General features: G+C 34.9%; 1 protein-coding gene across 1 annotated transcript in view; it reads right to left on the reverse strand.

Annotated features, from left to right (window-relative positions):
* LOC134795808 (transcription factor Sox-8-like) overlaps positions 1-18,060 on the reverse strand; it is a 36,244-nt gene extending 18,184 nt beyond the window's left edge. The window contains exon 1 of the mRNA XM_063767740.1: positions 17,774-18,060. Within this exon, the coding sequence (XP_063623810.1) occupies positions 17,774-17,877 (104 nt within the window). The 5' untranslated portion in view covers positions 17,878-18,060. The remainder of the gene's footprint in view (positions 1-17,773) is intronic.
* Between the last annotated feature and the right edge of the window lie 385 nt (positions 18,061-18,445).

Genomic DNA, 18,445 nt, shown 5'->3' on the forward strand with positions numbered 1-18,445 from the left:
CTGCCGAGCATTATCAGAGTTGGTAGATGTGTTCGGCGAAGCGGATTGTTCCCGTTTCCTTTTGTCCCGCGCAATGCTAGCTTCGCCTTTTACCACTAGCTTATCATATTTTAGAAATGCTATTTTTCCCTTTTTTCGTTCTTCTTTTAGCTGAGGAATAAGTTCCCTCCTCTTTTCTAAAACTTCTTTGCTGAAGTCTTCTGTTACGAAAACATCTTTTGGTAGCTTTTTCTTATTTCGCAATATTTCATTCCTCTTCCATGCATTTAGCATACTCACTAGAATAGGACGTCCACCAGAGCCCTTTGTTTTACCTAGTCTAAATGCTTTATTGATATCTTGTTTATAACATTCAATGCCGGAGTCGCTTAGAGTTTTGGCTACTATTTCTACCATATCCTTATTTTCCTCGGACTCCATGAACCCGTGAAATATCAAATTGTTCTCCTTTTTTCCATTTTCCAGACGTTTGACCTTTTCATTTAATTTTGTCACTTCATTCTTTAAGTAGACGTTGTCTTCTACAAGTGGTTTCAGTTTGCTCTCCATTTCGGTTAATATTGCATTTGTTATAGAGTTTGTGAGGGTTTCTGTTTGCTTTTCCATTTGTTTTTCAATCTTCGAAAATAGCAATTCAATATTTTTATCTTCCATGTCGACTTATTATTTTTTATGTGACAACGCTGTTATAAATTGGTAGTAATTTTACGGTAGGTATGGCAACCCTCAATTAAAATTTTGTGTATATCGGAACGCACAGAACGGACGAATACTTTGTTCTCGTGGGTTGGTAGCACTGCTGGTATGTCAGTTCTTGGTTTTTAGGTTATAATGAGACGACGTTATTTTGCACTATTTACTTGTTCTGGTTAAAATCCTTTCAGTTTGTATCACTCTGTTCACACTGTATAGTTTAGTTTTTCGTTTCACTTGCACAGTTTACAGATTTATTGCATTTTTACACAGTTTATTGCACATATTTGCGGAGAGCTCATTATGACGTTTGTACTAATCAACGATCGCACCGGAACCTATACCTACCAGAATGTAAATGTTTATATGTGTAGGTAAATATTTAATTATTTTATAATGTACCTAACGTGTTAATGCAATACAATCATGATTCACTTTCAGTGAAACTCAAAAAAACGGGAATCGGATTGGACTAGGTACCGACCTAATTTTTAAACCTGGATTCTAAATATTTCTACAGAAGTAGGTAGGTAACCTGCCTACTATTACCTACTCCTGGATTTGAAGACTTTAAGCGCCCAAAAATATTTAATTTATTACTTAGTATTGCCATTCAGCGAGGGAATGCTGCCAGCATCTTTGGCACAATGCCGCGGGGGGCTTTTTTAGATTTATTTTAATTTAGATTATTTTAGTTGTTAATTTTAGTTTTTTTTATTTTAGATACTTAATTGATATGTTCGAGTAGAAAATTAGAACTTTATTGAATAAATGAATACACCCCTTGTTAGTTAATAAAAACGATCTGAAGTGATAAAACAAGGACAAAAAACGTTCATTCTAAAACATGCTAGTAAAAGTCAATTGAAAAATAAATAATTTACCCACTGCAATCAACTATGACGAAAAGCATATTTTCTTCAAAGCGAGATAATCTCAAGTTCGCCGCTACCGCTACACAGTAATGAAGTCGCGAAGTGGCCGGCGAGCACACAGGGTGCTTCCGGGCGGCACCTGTGTGCCGGTGTTTGCGCCCCCACTTACAGGGGAGGCTACAATCACTGCGCATACGAGTGCACCGCGCCGCCGCGGCTGGGATTAGAGCCACGTCTTTGATTGACAGACTACATTCTAGGACAAAGCTTACCTGATGTACGTATATAAAGTTCAGGAACAAGTATCAAGTATTAACCTAATTTTAAATGTTGCATTGAATAAAATCAATTGCATTATGCATTAAAACAACAGTTAAGAGCCAACAGGAGTGGTCATTCCTCCATACAAACGTAGTCCTCGTTTTCCTCCGTGGTTTTTCAAGCTAGAGCAATGATTTTTTCAACACAGATTAATATTGTCAATATCTGTGTCGGACCGTTTTGCTTTTTTTGATATTTTTGTTTTTTAAGGCGCTAGAGCCCTTCAAAAACGGCCAAAATGGCCTAATAGACTATGCCGCAATGAGAGGCGTGGTATTCAAAACTGATATCAATTAGCCAAAAAAGCAAAACGGTCCGACACAGATAATTTCATAATCATTTAGATTTCCAAATTTGGTTACGATTGGTTAAGTTTTGGGGGAGGAAAAAGAGGACTACGAAACCTCGATTTTTGTCATTTTTACGCAGGATTTTTCGCCTCAGCTGCAGTTGTCCCTATCGCACTAATTTTAGGGGCGGAGTCAAGTTTCTAAATACGTACACAGCCAGAAAAGTGATGGGCAATAGTCGACATTTAATGTCGATAATCTAGTGATGTAAGAAGTTATCGATAAACCGTCTTGTGTGAAAATATCTAGATCCTAAGATACAAGGGGTTTTGGGTTGAGAGTAGGGAACACATTTTTGTAGTTATGATATACAATCTATTATGAACTTTTTGATTCTAATATTTCAAATTAGAAATCAAAGTCAAAAATATTTTATTGCATGGTTAAAATGGGTTAACACAATTTTTAGGTACCTACAGGCACGATTCGTAATTGTCGAGCAATTTAGGGTCCTAGCTGAATTGGTTGTTCCATACTTACTCGTGCTCTATGGAATGTCCAATTTAGCTAGAACCCTAAATGGCTCAACAATCACGGAGCGTGACAGTACAAATGATTCATGTTCTGTATATCCTGCCCTACAATGGCGTTAATATTTGGTTGTCATGTCTATACTTCGTTTTTAAGCATTATTGAAAAAAAAAAAGTAAATACTAATATTAACCACTAAGTACATAACTATTACAAAAAAAGCTAAATAATTATACGATTGCATGCTTAAAAAGACACGTCACCTTCACTCTAATGCTAAACAAACGAAGAATAAGAACTAACAGCGATAAGACCGCCTGTTGCTACCTTTATCTACATTGTAAATCGGTTTTAGGGTTCCGTACCCAAAGGGTAAAACACGGGACCCTATTACTAAGATTCCGCTGTCCGTCCGTCCGTCTGTCACCAGGCTGTATCTCACGAACCGTGATAGCTAGACAGTTGAAATTTTCACAGATGATTTATTTCTGTTGCCGCTATAACAACAAATACTAAAAACAGGATAAAATAAAAATTTTAGTGGGGCCTCCCATACAACAAACGTGATTTTTGACCGAAGTTAAGCAACGTCGGGCGGGGTCAGTACTTGGATGGGTGACCGTTTTTATAAATAATGGTACGGAACCCTTCGTGTGCGAGTCCGACTTGCACTTCGCCGGTTTTTTTTAAATTTGTTTTTATGTTTGTGGTGTAATAAAGAATATTTTAGAGTCAGACCAAGAAAAGTCTACAGCAATTTTGATAGCACACGCAGTGCAAGTGTTATTTATATGTCATAATTTCATAGAAGCGACGTTTGAAATAATACTTGCACTGCGTGTTCTATCAAAATCGCTATAGATTTTTCTTGGCCTAACTCTACTTTAAATTACAAAGTAAGGCCTAAATTATAAAATAAGGCCCATCAATGATTTTTTTTTGTGTTTATTAAACTTGATATTTTGTCTATAGTATTAGCGGACATGGCCTCAAAATTTAAACCCGCTTAAGAATCGGGCCTTATTTCGTGCATTATATACAATACTACCCATTTTTGTGTAGTCATTATTTATACTATAGAAGCATTGTTTGAGTAGCCAATTATTTAAACAGTATTTTTTTAAAGGGCAACGGTGGCAATATTTTAAGGTCTGGATAATAAGATACAGATCTTAATAAGGATATCAATGTAAGTGAATGTTACCATGACTACCAAACAAACAAATGTGATAGAATTTGCCAGCTGGCATTGTAACATTCAGACAGTTACCTATGTACCTAATCTGAAATATGAATAAATTAGTAATATTTTAAACAGGAAAGTAAACCGAATTTTGGCCTTTTGCTGGACACAATCACAATAGTAATTTGTTTTACAAGAGGGCAAAGTTTATCGCCACCGGTTGATGAATTTGCAGCACCAATGGTAGAAAATGCAAGCTCATCATCAACTGCATAATCGACGTTTGATATGACTATTGAATTCGTTTTTTTGCATTAAGGTAACAGATTTTGACATGTCTTATTAAAAATTACCATTGAAAAATAAGTCATAGCAAATGTGTTAGAATTATAAATCATATTAATCATATTAATGAGCAAGAGCACCCTAAACCGGCGAGCGTGTATGAGGAATTTTATGAATGTGAAGGAAGCGAAAGTGGTATGTCAGGATCGTAGCAAGTGGAAATCCGTGGTCTCTGCCTACCCCTCCGGGAAATAGGCGTGATTGTATGTATGTATGTATGTATGTATTAATCATATACTTTTTTATATTCTTTTGCTTTCATAAGTAATATAAACTAATTTTTGAAAGCGTTTTTCAATAATTATTAATAAAAAGACACGTCATGATTGTTTACCTTCTTTCTAATGCTAAAAAATAACGAACTATAATAACCGGGCCTTATTTGGTACAGAACCTTGATTTGATAGGTACATCGGATATTCTGGGCCCCTGAGTTTGTTACGTAAAGGACAAAATGGTGACATGTGGTTAGAGCTGATACTGTAAAACTAGTGGTTCTGTGCGCTAAGTATAAAAAATAAGCTTCAGCGAACTCATTAAGCCTAGAAAAAACCCTACACCCTACTGCCACTTAAGTCAGTCTTGAGTCTTTGAATCAATTTCCGTAGTAGTACTACTACTACTAAGGTACTAGGAGGTAATAAGGCCTATAGTAGGTATAATAAGGCCTACCTGAAAAATAATGTTCTTACAACAGTGTAACCGTGTTAGTTATTTGAGTAACATATATGTAAAGTGATACAATTAAAAGCTAACAGCAAACCAGTACATAAATTATATCTTATGTACTTCTTATGAATTACACTCTTATAAAGGTTTCGGCTAATTACGCATATGTGCATCACGCAATAAAATCTATAAGTAGGTACCTTCTAAAGTAATGAATACTCGTATTCTTAAAATAATGTTTCGTATAATAATAATACCCTCAGGTACCTTTTTAGTATAATACTTAGAGGTTAAGTTCGTTGAAATTTAGATACTTAAATAAATTACTTTCAATCGGAATAGAGATGTTTTAGTGCCTTAAATTTTCAAATAAAATAAAACTAATATGATACTGGCAAATATTGGTCATATTTCTTGAGTACCTGGGCCTTATGAGAATACAGTAGGTATATGGTGATTATAAGAATTATGTGCTTCATAAATCGAAGTAGGTTTATATAAACGTACATAGGCATTTTACATTAATTTTTTTTTAATTAAATCTGTTTTTAATTCACAAAAAATAATACTATTACACGTTCTTAACCTAGTTATAATCTTTAATATTTAAGATTTTAGTAACTAGGATGAGGGGGACATATTAAATTTATTCCCTAATCTTAAGTTCTAATATATTTATTACTTATCATTATAAATACATAATGTATATTTATGTGTAGGTATATGTATTATATTTATGTGCTTACTTAACTAATAATTATTCTTGTACTATGGTATTCAGTTCTTTTTTTATTATATACTTAATCTTATTAGGCTTATTACTTATTTCTAGTAAAACTCTATTAGGAAACTTGTTTAGAATAGTAGGTAAGTATGAATTCCAAACTCTATTGCCATATTCATTAAATATTATGTGTGTAACTAATAAACACGATTTACCTATATGTATGTAGGTACCTACCTATACTTCGGCAAGTCATCTTTGACATTAGAAAAATGCAGCAAACTTAAAAAAAATGTAATCGACAATGATCGACCTCCCATTATAAATTAAATTTAGTGCCTTTTTCTAATGTTAAAGTTGGCTGTTGAGTGTAAGAGTATATATAAGTAAGTACACGATTTATTTTCCCTACCCTTTTGACTCATTATTTGACGTTATCATGAATTCTTTATAAGTAAGTATCATAAGTAGGTACCTTACGTACAACACAAATGTCATAAGTCATAATTATTGTAATATTATAACCAGAAGTTTTGTAAACAACACGTAGGTATAACAAAAGGTATAGGTATACTTGAATAAAGGTAGATGAATTGCGTGCGGTCCAATAGGTAACCACAACTCACGGAGTCCAAAACAATAAGCTGATCAGCAAAGTCAAGTAAACAAAGCCAAGTCACAGTAGTAGAAAGATTATCGAGTTCCGTAAACGTAAGCCGGGTCAAAAAATTCAATCGCAACACAACACAGTAAGTAATAAGTGAACGCCTCGTGGCAGTAACGCACGAAAAATGACATTGCAAATTGTCGGCAATGAGGCGCGCGCGGGTGCAAGCGTACCCATCTGTGTGCGTGCATTACACACACAAATACAGTCTCTCACGCCCCGTCAGAGCGACGGGTATATTCAGCTTGAAATCTCAAAATTGACTTTTAGCTCAGCTCCCGTTTCGTCTTAAGGGGCCCACTGATTAGCAGTCCGCTGGACGGTATCGGCCTGTCAGTTAGAACAAAATTTTGACTTAAATTCATGGCACCGTGTTAGCTTTCTTTTGTTATTCATTATGGAAATATTATCGGACCAAGCTAACTCTGCACAGACTTAATAATAAAGTGTGGGAGTGAAATGTCATATTTATCTAGATAGAAATTTATTAGGCATCTTCACACGCACGCTGTCGCGTCAAAATATGTGCCGAGATAATAGCTTGGTTTTTTAATGTTCAAACCACTTAGGAGAATATTTACCTACTAGTGGTGCTATGATCTTGAAATCCTCAAACATGCGTTTATTGCACCTTTATACGATATGTTCATATATTTTGAAGCGCTGGTGTTGCCGCAAGCCGGGCAGCATGGCGGTGCTAATCGCGCAGTAAACATAATACCTACCTATAGGAATGTTTCCACTTGTTAATTAATTTAGCTGCCGTAGCACTCCTGTTACTTCGTTTAATTGAAACATTTGCTGCAAAGACGGTTTGGTATACATAACAATAGGTACCTACTTTACAATAATTATGTAGGTATATGTATGTACCTATACTTTTGGGGACAATCTTACACATATCGACCTAGCCCCAAACTAAGCAAAGCTTGTTGTTTTTAAACTTAGCAAATATACCTACAACGTATTTTAACAAATTTGCTTTGTGGAACCGTTAATACTTGTTAAACAAAAACTACGTTTTATATAATTACCAATAGGTATCAGCACATAACATTGACAAGATTAACGGTCTAATTTACTCGGTTTGATTGATAAAACATACACACATTACACAAACTTAATAATGAAAACCTAAATAGTAGTAAGTAGTAACGTATTCTTTGATCATTACTTCGAAGCAAACAAATAATTAAATACAACTTCAATGTAACCATCAATAATCTTAATTAAATATACTTTTTAAAATGTTTTAACAAGGTGAGCCTCAAGCTCCTGATGAGGGGTCCGAGGAGAGCCTCTGGGGCAGATAAGAACCCCACAATGGGAATGTTTGCGCAGCGCTATCACATGCGGAAATAAATCGGGGAGGCAGGAAGACGACGATAAAAATGGTCACACGCCGCGCCCTACCCTACACGAGGTTCTGAGATCCTAGGAATAAAATTAAAAAAGCTTACTAGGAGTTCACTGTAAAAACAAGGCTATGGCCTGTCTTAAAGACTTCGGAAGGTTTCTGTTTTGTTACAAATGAATTTGGTAGGTTAGTTTTAATAGGTAAGTACTTATAATTTAATTTAAAAAAATGTGGTTACCAATTTACTCCATTATTTATTTTTTTAAGGAAGGAACCGAGTATCGATTATTATTTTGTAGATTTGAGATTCAAAATTAAAATTTCGGTGAATGTAGATGTAGAAGTAATGTCAATAAGTATAAGTACCTCCTAACACAATTTAAAATGTATGCCACACATTTACTGAAATATAATCGCAGGTATCGTGCCTTTTATTAAACTGATTGTATCTAAGTCGTGCTTAAATATTTTGAAGTTGTGCAAATTCTTTGCAAGAGATAAGCTATCAAGGAATTCACTTTTATTTGGCTCTTTTTTTGTGCTTTTATCAGCAGCCGTTATTGAGCTTATCAGCTGTGCTTATAGTATATATGCAAAAGTGCATGTATAGTACTAATATTAGGTAAGTAAATACCTACATAGACAGCACTGAAAGTTTTAAGGATGGGCCACTTTTTGATTTAGGATGGGCAAATTTGTATGCCTCTTTTTTCTCTAAGTGGCACCTAACCTATAAGTGGTACCTATTTCATTGGTCTGTCATTTACATCTCAGGATTGCTGGCAATTTGAAAGTTGTAAGTATGTATATTATTTCAATTTACCCGAATTTGTCTTACCTAATTGTATACGATTTTCAGCCAACAAAAAGTTACAATAGGGTCAAATTATTTTTTTATAAGATTGCAGTTAGTACCTATTGCAAAGTTATCGGTTTCGTAATTCTGTAGCAGCCTAAAGGGGCCCACTGATTAACAGTCCGCCGGACGGTATCGGCCTGTCAATCAGTGGGCCCCTTAACAGGTAATCCGCAAGAACGTTAACGAACTAAGATCATGTTGTTGATATTTTATATGTAGGTAAGTATAAATATTTAACGGCATCCCAAAAAAAGGAGTTGTTTCTCAATTTATTTATTATTTGTAAGGTCGGATAAGGTTAAAGGAACAAGTTTTATTTTGACACATATCAAAGCGCCTAAAATATTAGATAATTAGAATACTTGAAACGCCGATAGATAAACAGTTTATAAGTAATGTCTACCTACATATAGCAAGAGATAAAGAGATAAAATATGGGCATTCAATTAGAGCACAGGTCGAGTTTCCATGAAGCCGCCTGACCCGGGGCCGCGTATCTATCTGCTAATGGCTAATTATGGAATCGTTCCATCCCTGATACACATCTTGCCAACGAAGGCTGTAGCCACTGTAACAGCATGTAATGTTTGACAGCATAATATAGGTACAACTTCTGTGTCATTATATTAATATTTTGTTAGTTTTCCTACCTACATTCCAAAGTTACAGAAATGTTAGTAGGTATTAGACGGCCGTTTACGGAAAGTGCTTATGACAACCACAAAAATTCGTGTTTGGTAAATTTAAGTATGTACCATAATATTAGGAATTTTAAGAGCTGGAGAACGTAACCAAGGCAATTAGCAACAAATGACAAAAAAAGTTGATTCACCCAGGTAGGTATATGCCATTACCAGTTTTTTTTTTTCAGTGACAATACTGATTTTAACAATGAATATCCAAGATGACGCAGAGTAACTCATTTAATATCTGTAAGGTTATTCAAGTATCATCAATATTGTGACATCATTACACAGGTCATTAATGAATTAATTCTTAGTACATATGATAATAAATTAAGCGAAACGGTTGTGTTGTTATACTTCTTATCGCCCTAACATGACTGAATGGAGATCACATCTTTTTTCATATGCCGCCAACAGTTCATTTGTTTATCTTAATTTGGTAGTTCTGTAAGACCCGCCCATAAATAAGTTTGAATTATTAACACCACTTAAAGGAAATGCGGCGTGCTCTTTCGACCGTGAGTTAGTTTGCATATCTTTATCCCTTTCTATGCAGAAGCACTCGAGAGCTTCGTTTCCGCTATCGGCCCTGCATGAGCTTACGAAATTTAAACCTCATTGAGGGTATCATGTTTCGGTATGCCTTAATCTCTATGCCGATATTGCCGATGTAAGAGTACAAAATGCTAAATAAATGAGTGATTCTCAAAATAGTGGTATCTTAACCAGTCATCGAGTTTTTGAATTGAATGTATCTTTATTTGCTCTTTTTCATATGAAAAAAAAATGTATCTAGATGAACTAAAACAATGTTTATCGAGGCCAAGTCATTATTTGTATTTAAATTTAATACTTATATTTATAAAAAATAAAGAGTAGCACTTTTCACTGTAACCTGTCTTGTCCGAAAGCATCGCTCTTCCAGTTTTAATAGTTCTTTAGATTTTATAAGCATCAATTTATGTAAATAAAATATCATGCTATATAATAACATAAACAATACCTTTTAAAATGTACTTTGCACAGGCCTTATATATTTTTTTTACAACAATATTCACGCACGAAGTTTGTCCAAGGATATTTTCACTGTTAATCTGTACCAACCTGTACATGCGCGGTATTGCATCTGACTCATACACAGAAAATTTATTTAGATCATACATAACTATGACAAAATATTAGTAAGTATCAAGCTAATCGCCGTAGGGTACCATCATGACCCAAGTGTCGTATTATAGTTTCGTAGAGACAAGTGGTTAAAGGCAGACATCTGGGGGTTTGTAACGGAATGTTAACTTTAACTTGTCTCGATTATTTTAAGAATTTGGTATGGGGCCTAAAGGGGCCCACTGATTCACAGTCCGCCGGACGATATCGGCCTGTCAGTTAGAACAAAATGTTGACAGTTCCGAACAACTGACAGGCCGATACCGTCCGGCGGACTGTTAATCAGTGGGCCCCTTTATGTAATAATATCATTTTAATATTGTATGAAGGTTTATTCATCTATGCTAAAAGTGAGACATTCGTATTATTATCCGTTCAAGGGAAAAAATAAAAATGTATGTATCTTTCACTGTAACCTGCTTAACTTTAACCTGTGTTCAATCTATACGTTATTGTAAGTCTTGAAAATAACTTCTTCATTTTCTGTTCCCTTTTGAAAATTTAGGGTAGGTACTTGAAGTAGTAAAACATATTTTAAAAGTAAAAATAAATACAAATTTTTTTTTTCATTAACTGACCTGTCGATGCCACTTTCTTGAGAATCACTCAAATGTATTATTATGTGTTACTAGTCTTTTTAGATACCTAAATAAGTGGTACAGGTATATATCCTATGCATGTTAATTACTTAATTATGTAATAGTTAATGCACTAACGGTCTTTTTCTAAATCAAACAATCTATAGGTACCTAAAAATTACTTCAACTTTTTAATCATCCAGGGGCCTATTGCATAACAAACTACAACTAATATTACAAGCGGAACTCCTTTTCTAATTTCACTTATTAAATAAGGAGTTCCGCTTGTAATATTAGTTGTAGTTTGTTATGCAATAGGCCCCAGTTATTACAAAATGCATTAGATACAGCGCCTTATGGTACTTAAGCTATAAAAACTGAAAAATATTAGGTACCTACTTATCCTATTAAGACCTAAAATTTTAAAAATGTGCTCGTTAAAACGGGGCCATCATCTTCAACATCCTAAAAATAACATGGTCCTACAATGTTTATGAAATATATACGTGACTCGATGTTTTTATAGGAATGTTACCTATATTTTTATGAAAATTTGAATGTGGTGTTTGTTATGACCTATTTTTAGGGTTCCGTATCTCAAAAGGGAAAAAAAAACTGAACAAAAACAAAGTTTTGCAAAATATATCGTGTTATACGGGTGACCTTATTAGCCATTGGACAAACCCTGAAATCCCACGTAGGGTTACTTCTCAGAAATGCTCCAACGGTAATATTTTTTTAATTAGAACAAAAGATAAAAAAAAATCAAACAAAAGTTATTTCCAATAATCGACAACAAAAAGAAACATAGTTACGGTATTAATCATTGCACTGCTTTTGACAATTTGGTTTGAAAATGTGCGGCAATGATGACATTTGTCAAAAGTCAGAATCTTATTTATTAAGGGGCTACCCCACGCCAATGACCTTCGATCTGAATCCCTTAGTTTTCTAATGTTTTTTGTAGCTTATTATATTAACAGCAACGGCTTTAAGCAATATAGTATCCCATATTTACTTCAAAGTTCATTGTCTTCGAGATATATGGCATCAAAGTTGAACAATTTTAGGCTAAAAAACTGGTTTTCTGGCCATAACTTTTGTGTTAATTAGTTTAAAATTAAAACCCTGGACACGTTTTTCGAGACGTCAAAGACGAACCCAAATATGTAGATTTCGTACATATAAGATCCTTCACTGCAAACTAGATACGAAAAAAGTGTTTTTTTAGACAATGTTTAAAAAATTCATAAAAAAATAAGTATTCATTTTTATCAAAATCCGGTGGACAAAACCGGAGATAAAATATTGAAAAACCGATAACCGTTTGTCTTATAATTCTATCTAAAGTGCAAAAAAAGGAGATACGATTCAAAACTTGTCAAAAATCGATGAAAACCTCGGGTAGCCCCTTAATGTCATAAATAAAAAAGATAATCAAAACGGTCGAAGAAGGTTTCATACTATTTATTACCTCAGGAGCTACTAACACATACCTACAGGTTGCTCCAAAGTAAAGAAAATCGTAATTTGTTAATTTTGGGGTCATCCATTAATTACATCACACGAATTTCTAGGTTTTTTGACCCCTCCCCCCTCATTGTCACACTTGGTCACATTTGGCAAAACCCTCCCCCCTGGTGTGACGTCACATTTTTTTCAACGAAATCGGCAAATCGTATTAAGTAGGTTGTACCTATTATAAATATTTTATCAAAATATTTCTGGAAAAAGAAATTTTAGTAATTTTTTAACCCAAAACTGATAAGGAGTGAAAATTAAACGAATAAAAATGATTATCTTTCCAAAAACTTGTTATTTAACTGTACAGCAAATTAAACATTTTAAATAAGTCAAAGTGACGTCACAAACCCCCTCAACGTGTGATGTAATTAATGGATAACCCCTTTCTTCGTAATTAAGATAAATAGTTTAGAAGTAATTTAAGAAAAAAGGCAAAAATTACCCTTTATCTCCTTAACTACTGGGTCTAAAATTTTGATAAAAAAAATACATAAAATAGGCCTTCCGAGTCCTTGGGGAGTCCGACTCGCACTTGGCCGGTTTTTTTTAACTTAAGTAAATTATATATTAAGGTGGTTTGAATAAAAACTTAACATAAGTAGGGCTAATCGTATACTAAAGTAGAGTAGTAAAGTTAGTAAGTATATAGGTATAGTCTTGTTAGCTGGTGGAATTTACTTTTAATTTATGTAAGTGTTGATAAATATTTAAAAAATATTTTATATTATAATATTTCGCTTGTATCAATATTATAGCGAACGAGATAGCAAGGAACGAGAAGTTAAACAAAAGCTTTACTCCCTTGTAAATGCAGGTTAACTTTTTACTGTTTTAATAACCATTATACATAATATATCACTGTATAGGTACTTAGATAGGTAAATTTTGCAGTATAAAAATATGAAAAACGAAGTGGTTTATCACATAGAGTCAGACCGTGAAAAGTCTGCAGCGATTTTGATAGCCCACGCAGTGCAAGTGTCATTTTAAACGTCAAACTTCTATGAAATTATGACGTATAAATAACACTTAGGTACACTGCGTGGGCTATCAAATCTGCTGCAGACTTTTCTTGGTGCGACTCTATACTTTTTAAAACTATATTTCCATAGACAATATTTGGCAGGAAAACATGTATAACTGGGTCAAGCAGATCTTGTCAGTAGAAAAAGGCGGCAAATTTGAAAAATGTAGGCGCGAAAGGATATCGTCCCATAGAAAATTTGAATTTTGCGCCTTTTTCTAGTGACAAGATTTGCTTGACTATCATATATATAAAATTGAAAAACCAGAACGGGATAAAAGACGAGGGAAGAAGCGAGATGGCGCCTTACAAATTTCTAAAAAAGTTTTTGACACGTTTCTCAAATACGACGCACGTATGATAAGAAAAAACTGTTCCAATCTATTATCTAAGTATGAGAATATAACAAGAGCATAAAAACTATCGATTTCGATGCGTATTTAATTTACAATAAGCAAAAGAAACTTTCATAACATTCTTCATTTTACGACTATCGGCTATTTTCGGAAACTCTCGGTTGGTTTCGTTTCGAACTTCAAATAACCAAAATTATGTTTGTTATGTTGGTATGCAGTGATTTCGGCCTTTTTTACTCGAAGTAAAATAAAAAGTGCTGTCAACCTCAACCTTTTACCTTAGTTTATGCCCATACGAGTGACATGCCATATAATGACTGATAATGACTTAAGTTATCAATATCAATAGTAATTTGTATTTTGTTGTTTTAAATTTCTTTTTGAGTTATGTTATTCAGATTTACTTTCACAGCTTCGGCAAACAAATTCGTCCGGGGACCGGGCTGCCGAGATGGGCCAAAAATACAAAGTTGATAGCAAGTTATAATGTAGGTAGATAAAATTTAAGTGCATGTTCAGATATTTTTGAGCGAAACGACCTGGCGAAGCAAACGTACAGTCAGCAGTCGGCCAAATATCGTAATACTACTAATACTCTGTTGCTATAGAAATAAGGATGTGTTCCGATATACTGGCGGAATACTGAGAGACAAAAGTGGCTAAGCTTCATTGGCTCGGACATTTAGAGAGAATGGGAGAGGATCGTGCCGTGACGAGAGCGTACTTGGGACAACGAAATGGGAGACGCCCAATTGGACGTCATAGGTACCTACCGCTGGAACGACGTAGTTGCTCGAGATCTGCTTATCCTCGGCCATGGGGACTGGCGAGAGCTATCGCAAGACCGAGAAACATGGTGTGATCTTTTCTCGGAGGCCAGGATTCACATAACCGTAGTAAGTATATAATGTTAGTATTCAGAAAGGGAAATGGGGAGTACGTACGTTTGTACCAAAAGGCGATTTATGGGCGGTGGTCGTCCATATTCGTCTTAAGGCGGAAATTAATCTAATGAACATTTTTGCAATTAGGCTTATAAAAATAAATAATAATTTTATGTTGAAACGAGTTTTAAATAAATAACTACGTAGATGAAAAAGTATAATTTTGCCTTTTATCAAATCACATATTTTTTTTCAGATATTTTGCGTATTAAGTTATCCAAATAACGGGTACAAATAAGAAATCCCTATCACCGTTATGAACCCTGGCAGGGTTGACACACTCTTTATTTCTTTTCGCGAGCGGAGCTGCGGGCCCGTCTAGTCATCATCATATATATAAAATTGAAAAACCAGAACGGGATAAAAAACGAGGGAAGAAGCGAGATGGCGCCTTACAAATTTCTAAAAAAGTTTTTGACACGTTTCTCGAATACGACGCACGTATGATAAGAAAAACCTGTTCAAATCAATTATATACATATGGGAATAGAACTAGACCATAAAAACTATCGCTTCCGATGCGTATTTAATTTACAATAAGGAAAAGAAATTTTCATAACAATCTTCATCGGCCATTTCTCGGCAACTCTCGGTTGCTTTCGTTTGGCGGTGCTTCAGATTAGACCAAATAATCCGTAAGTTAAAGTAAACTAAATTATGTTTGTCATGTTGGTATACAGGTATTTCTGAGTTATTTTACACGAAGTAAAATAAAAAGTGCTGCCAACCTCAACCTTAGTCTATAGAGCCCATACGAGTGATTTATGTCATACCTACATGACTTATCATTCTTATCAATCAAAGTAATTACAATATTATTATTATCGATTTGTATTTTGTTGTTTTAAATTTATTTTTGAGTTATATTTTTCAGATTGACTTTCACGGCTTCGGCAAACATTGCCATTCGTCCGGGGAACGGGCTAATAATGCTGAGATGGGCCAAAAATACAAAGTTGATAGTAAGTTATGTAGGTAGATTAAAGTGCATGTTCAGATGTTATTGAGCGACCTCATAAAAATAAGCAAATGTACAGTCAGCAGTCGGCCAAATATCGTAATATAATTTTGTTGCCATAGAAATAAGGATGTGGTCCGATATAGTGGCGAAATATTGAGAGACAAAAGCGGTTAAATTCAGTGGTGGCTCGGACACTTAGAGAGAATGGGAGAGGATCGTGCCGTGAAGAGAGCGCAGGTACTTGGGACAACAAATTGGGAGACGCCCGAGTGGACGTCCTAGGTACCGCTGAAACGACGTAGTTGCTCAAGACCTGCTCAACCTCGGCCATGGCGACTGGCGAGAGCTATCGCAAGACCGAGAGGACTAGACTACCTATGTTTGTATGAAAAGGCGATTTAAGGGCGGTGGTCGTCCATATTCGTCTTAAGGCGAAAATTAATCTAATGAACGTTTTTGCAACTAGGCTTATAAGAACAAATAATAATTTTATCTTGAAACAAGTTTTAAATAAATACGACAAATACGTGTAGATGAAAAAATACAATCTTGCCTTTTATCAAATCACATCATTTTTTGACAAATTTGCGAATTGAGTTATCCAAATAACGGCTACAAATAAGAAATCCCTATCACAGTTTTAAACCATGGCATACATAATAAGGTCGGTATTTAACTAAACATAAGACGAACTCTTTATTTCATTTACGCGAGCGGAGCTGCGGGCCCGTCTAGTCTTATATAAGTATAGTATTCGTAAATCATGTTTAGCCCACGTTGACATTTTTGAAGTTGATATAAATTTTTTAATTTTTTTAAAAGTTATCTCACCAAAAATTTCCTATGGAAATATAGGTTTATAGTTTGTCAAAGGACTGTCTCATTTCAATCATTTTTGTCTTACACTAGTAGTAGCACCCAAAAGAAAATGATGAGTAAAGTTTTCCTGGTTCTTACTGACTGACAAATTGGTTTGACCAACTATAAAAAAGTATATTATGTGATTGATAGGCCACCACTTTGTTTCATATTTGTCTATTGCAAAACTTATCTATAGTCTGTCAAGCCATTTCCGTCAGTAGAAAAAAAGCAGCAAATTTAAAAAATTTTAGGCGCGAAGGGTTATCGTCCCATAGAAAATTTGAATGTCGCTTTCCCTATGTCCTAATGTCCCTTTTCTACTGACAAAGTTGTTTGACGGACTATAGTGACCTATGTAAACAAAACACATTAGGAAAATTCCCTCGGGATCATAAGAAAGTAACCTGCTTCCACCTATTTATTATTATTTATTTATAACATCATCATCATCATTCTCTTGCCCTTGTCCCATTCACTTGGGGTCGGCGCAGCATGTCTTTCTCTTCCACACCTCTCTGTCGCCCGTCATTTCATCATTCACTTGCGTTCGTTTCATATCATCTCTCACACAGTCCATCCACCTTTTCCTCGGTTTTCCTTTCCTCGTACTTCCCTCCACATTCATTCGTAATACCTTTCTCGTCACATGACTTTCATCCCTCCGCATCACATGCCCGTACCATGCTAGGCGATTTGCCCTTACTTTTTCTGTTATGTGTTCCATTTCACCAAATATCACTGTTTAAATACAAATTGTTGTTTTTTAGTTGAAAATACAAAAATAAATATAAGTAGGTTTGCTTAGTAAGGACTTTCCTCAATTCCTCACGGAACCTATCATCAGAACTGGAACTTCACAAAAATGTTGTTTAACACATTCACTGCAACCAACGCACATATGCGTTCATTGTCGTGCAAGTCTGTTTTATGAAGATAAATGCTTAAATACTTAGGAAACATCCATAACTCAGGAACAAATACAAAATATATGATGAAAACACAAACCAATGCCCTTAACAGGATTTGAACCTGGGACCTCCTGCTTCGTAGGCAGGGTCACTTCACTACCGACTAGGCTTGAAGGCCGTTAAAAAAATCATAGAACCGAATTGAGATCCTTTTCCTTTCAGAATTTTTAAAGTTAGTTAAAACGCTTACCTGGAGGGTTGTGGGACAATAGTCTCATAATTGAAGTTCTGAAGCAGCTTGCCGACCGCCTCGTTGATTTCCATCCGTCGATCGTGCTCGGGGCCCCAACTCATTTCCACACTATATTGTTTCTTTTTCTAATATTTGTCAACACGGAAAGGGGTCCGAATAGAGCCGCGAGATGCGTGCGATCCACTCGCGCGCACGGACTATAAAGAGTTCCTTATGCTCAACGCATAATTATAAATGCTCGACCGAAGGGGCGCGCGCGCATGGCTCTGATATGATTTTACATTTTTTTTGTTTATGATTTACTATAGCTGGTATTTAAGGTATCGGCATTATTGTGTTATAAAAAAACATTTGCAGCAATCCTATGTTTGTAATAAAATACAACTAAGTACATAAATATTTAAGGAGGGGATACAAGTGAGTATTTTTTATTGTAATATCTGATTAACTATAGGTAGGTAAGTAAACCTATATTGTTTTCACAAAAGCACTTTTGTGTTTTACCTAACTACTTATAAAGTGTTAGTAAGACACAGGCATTAAAAAGCCAGCTTAACTGTCAAACGTATTATTTTATTATCCTTTTTTACAGCAACTAGGTATCTACGCATTTGTGTACTTAGGTGCGTAAATAGCTGTGTGACCTATTTTCGATGTTTTAAGGTAGGA

Source organism: Cydia splendana, chromosome 12 (genome assembly GCF_910591565.1).
Source record: "Cydia splendana chromosome 12, ilCydSple1.2, whole genome shotgun sequence".
In the NCBI taxonomy this organism is placed as follows: Eukaryota; Metazoa; Arthropoda; class Insecta; order Lepidoptera; family Tortricidae; genus Cydia; species Cydia splendana.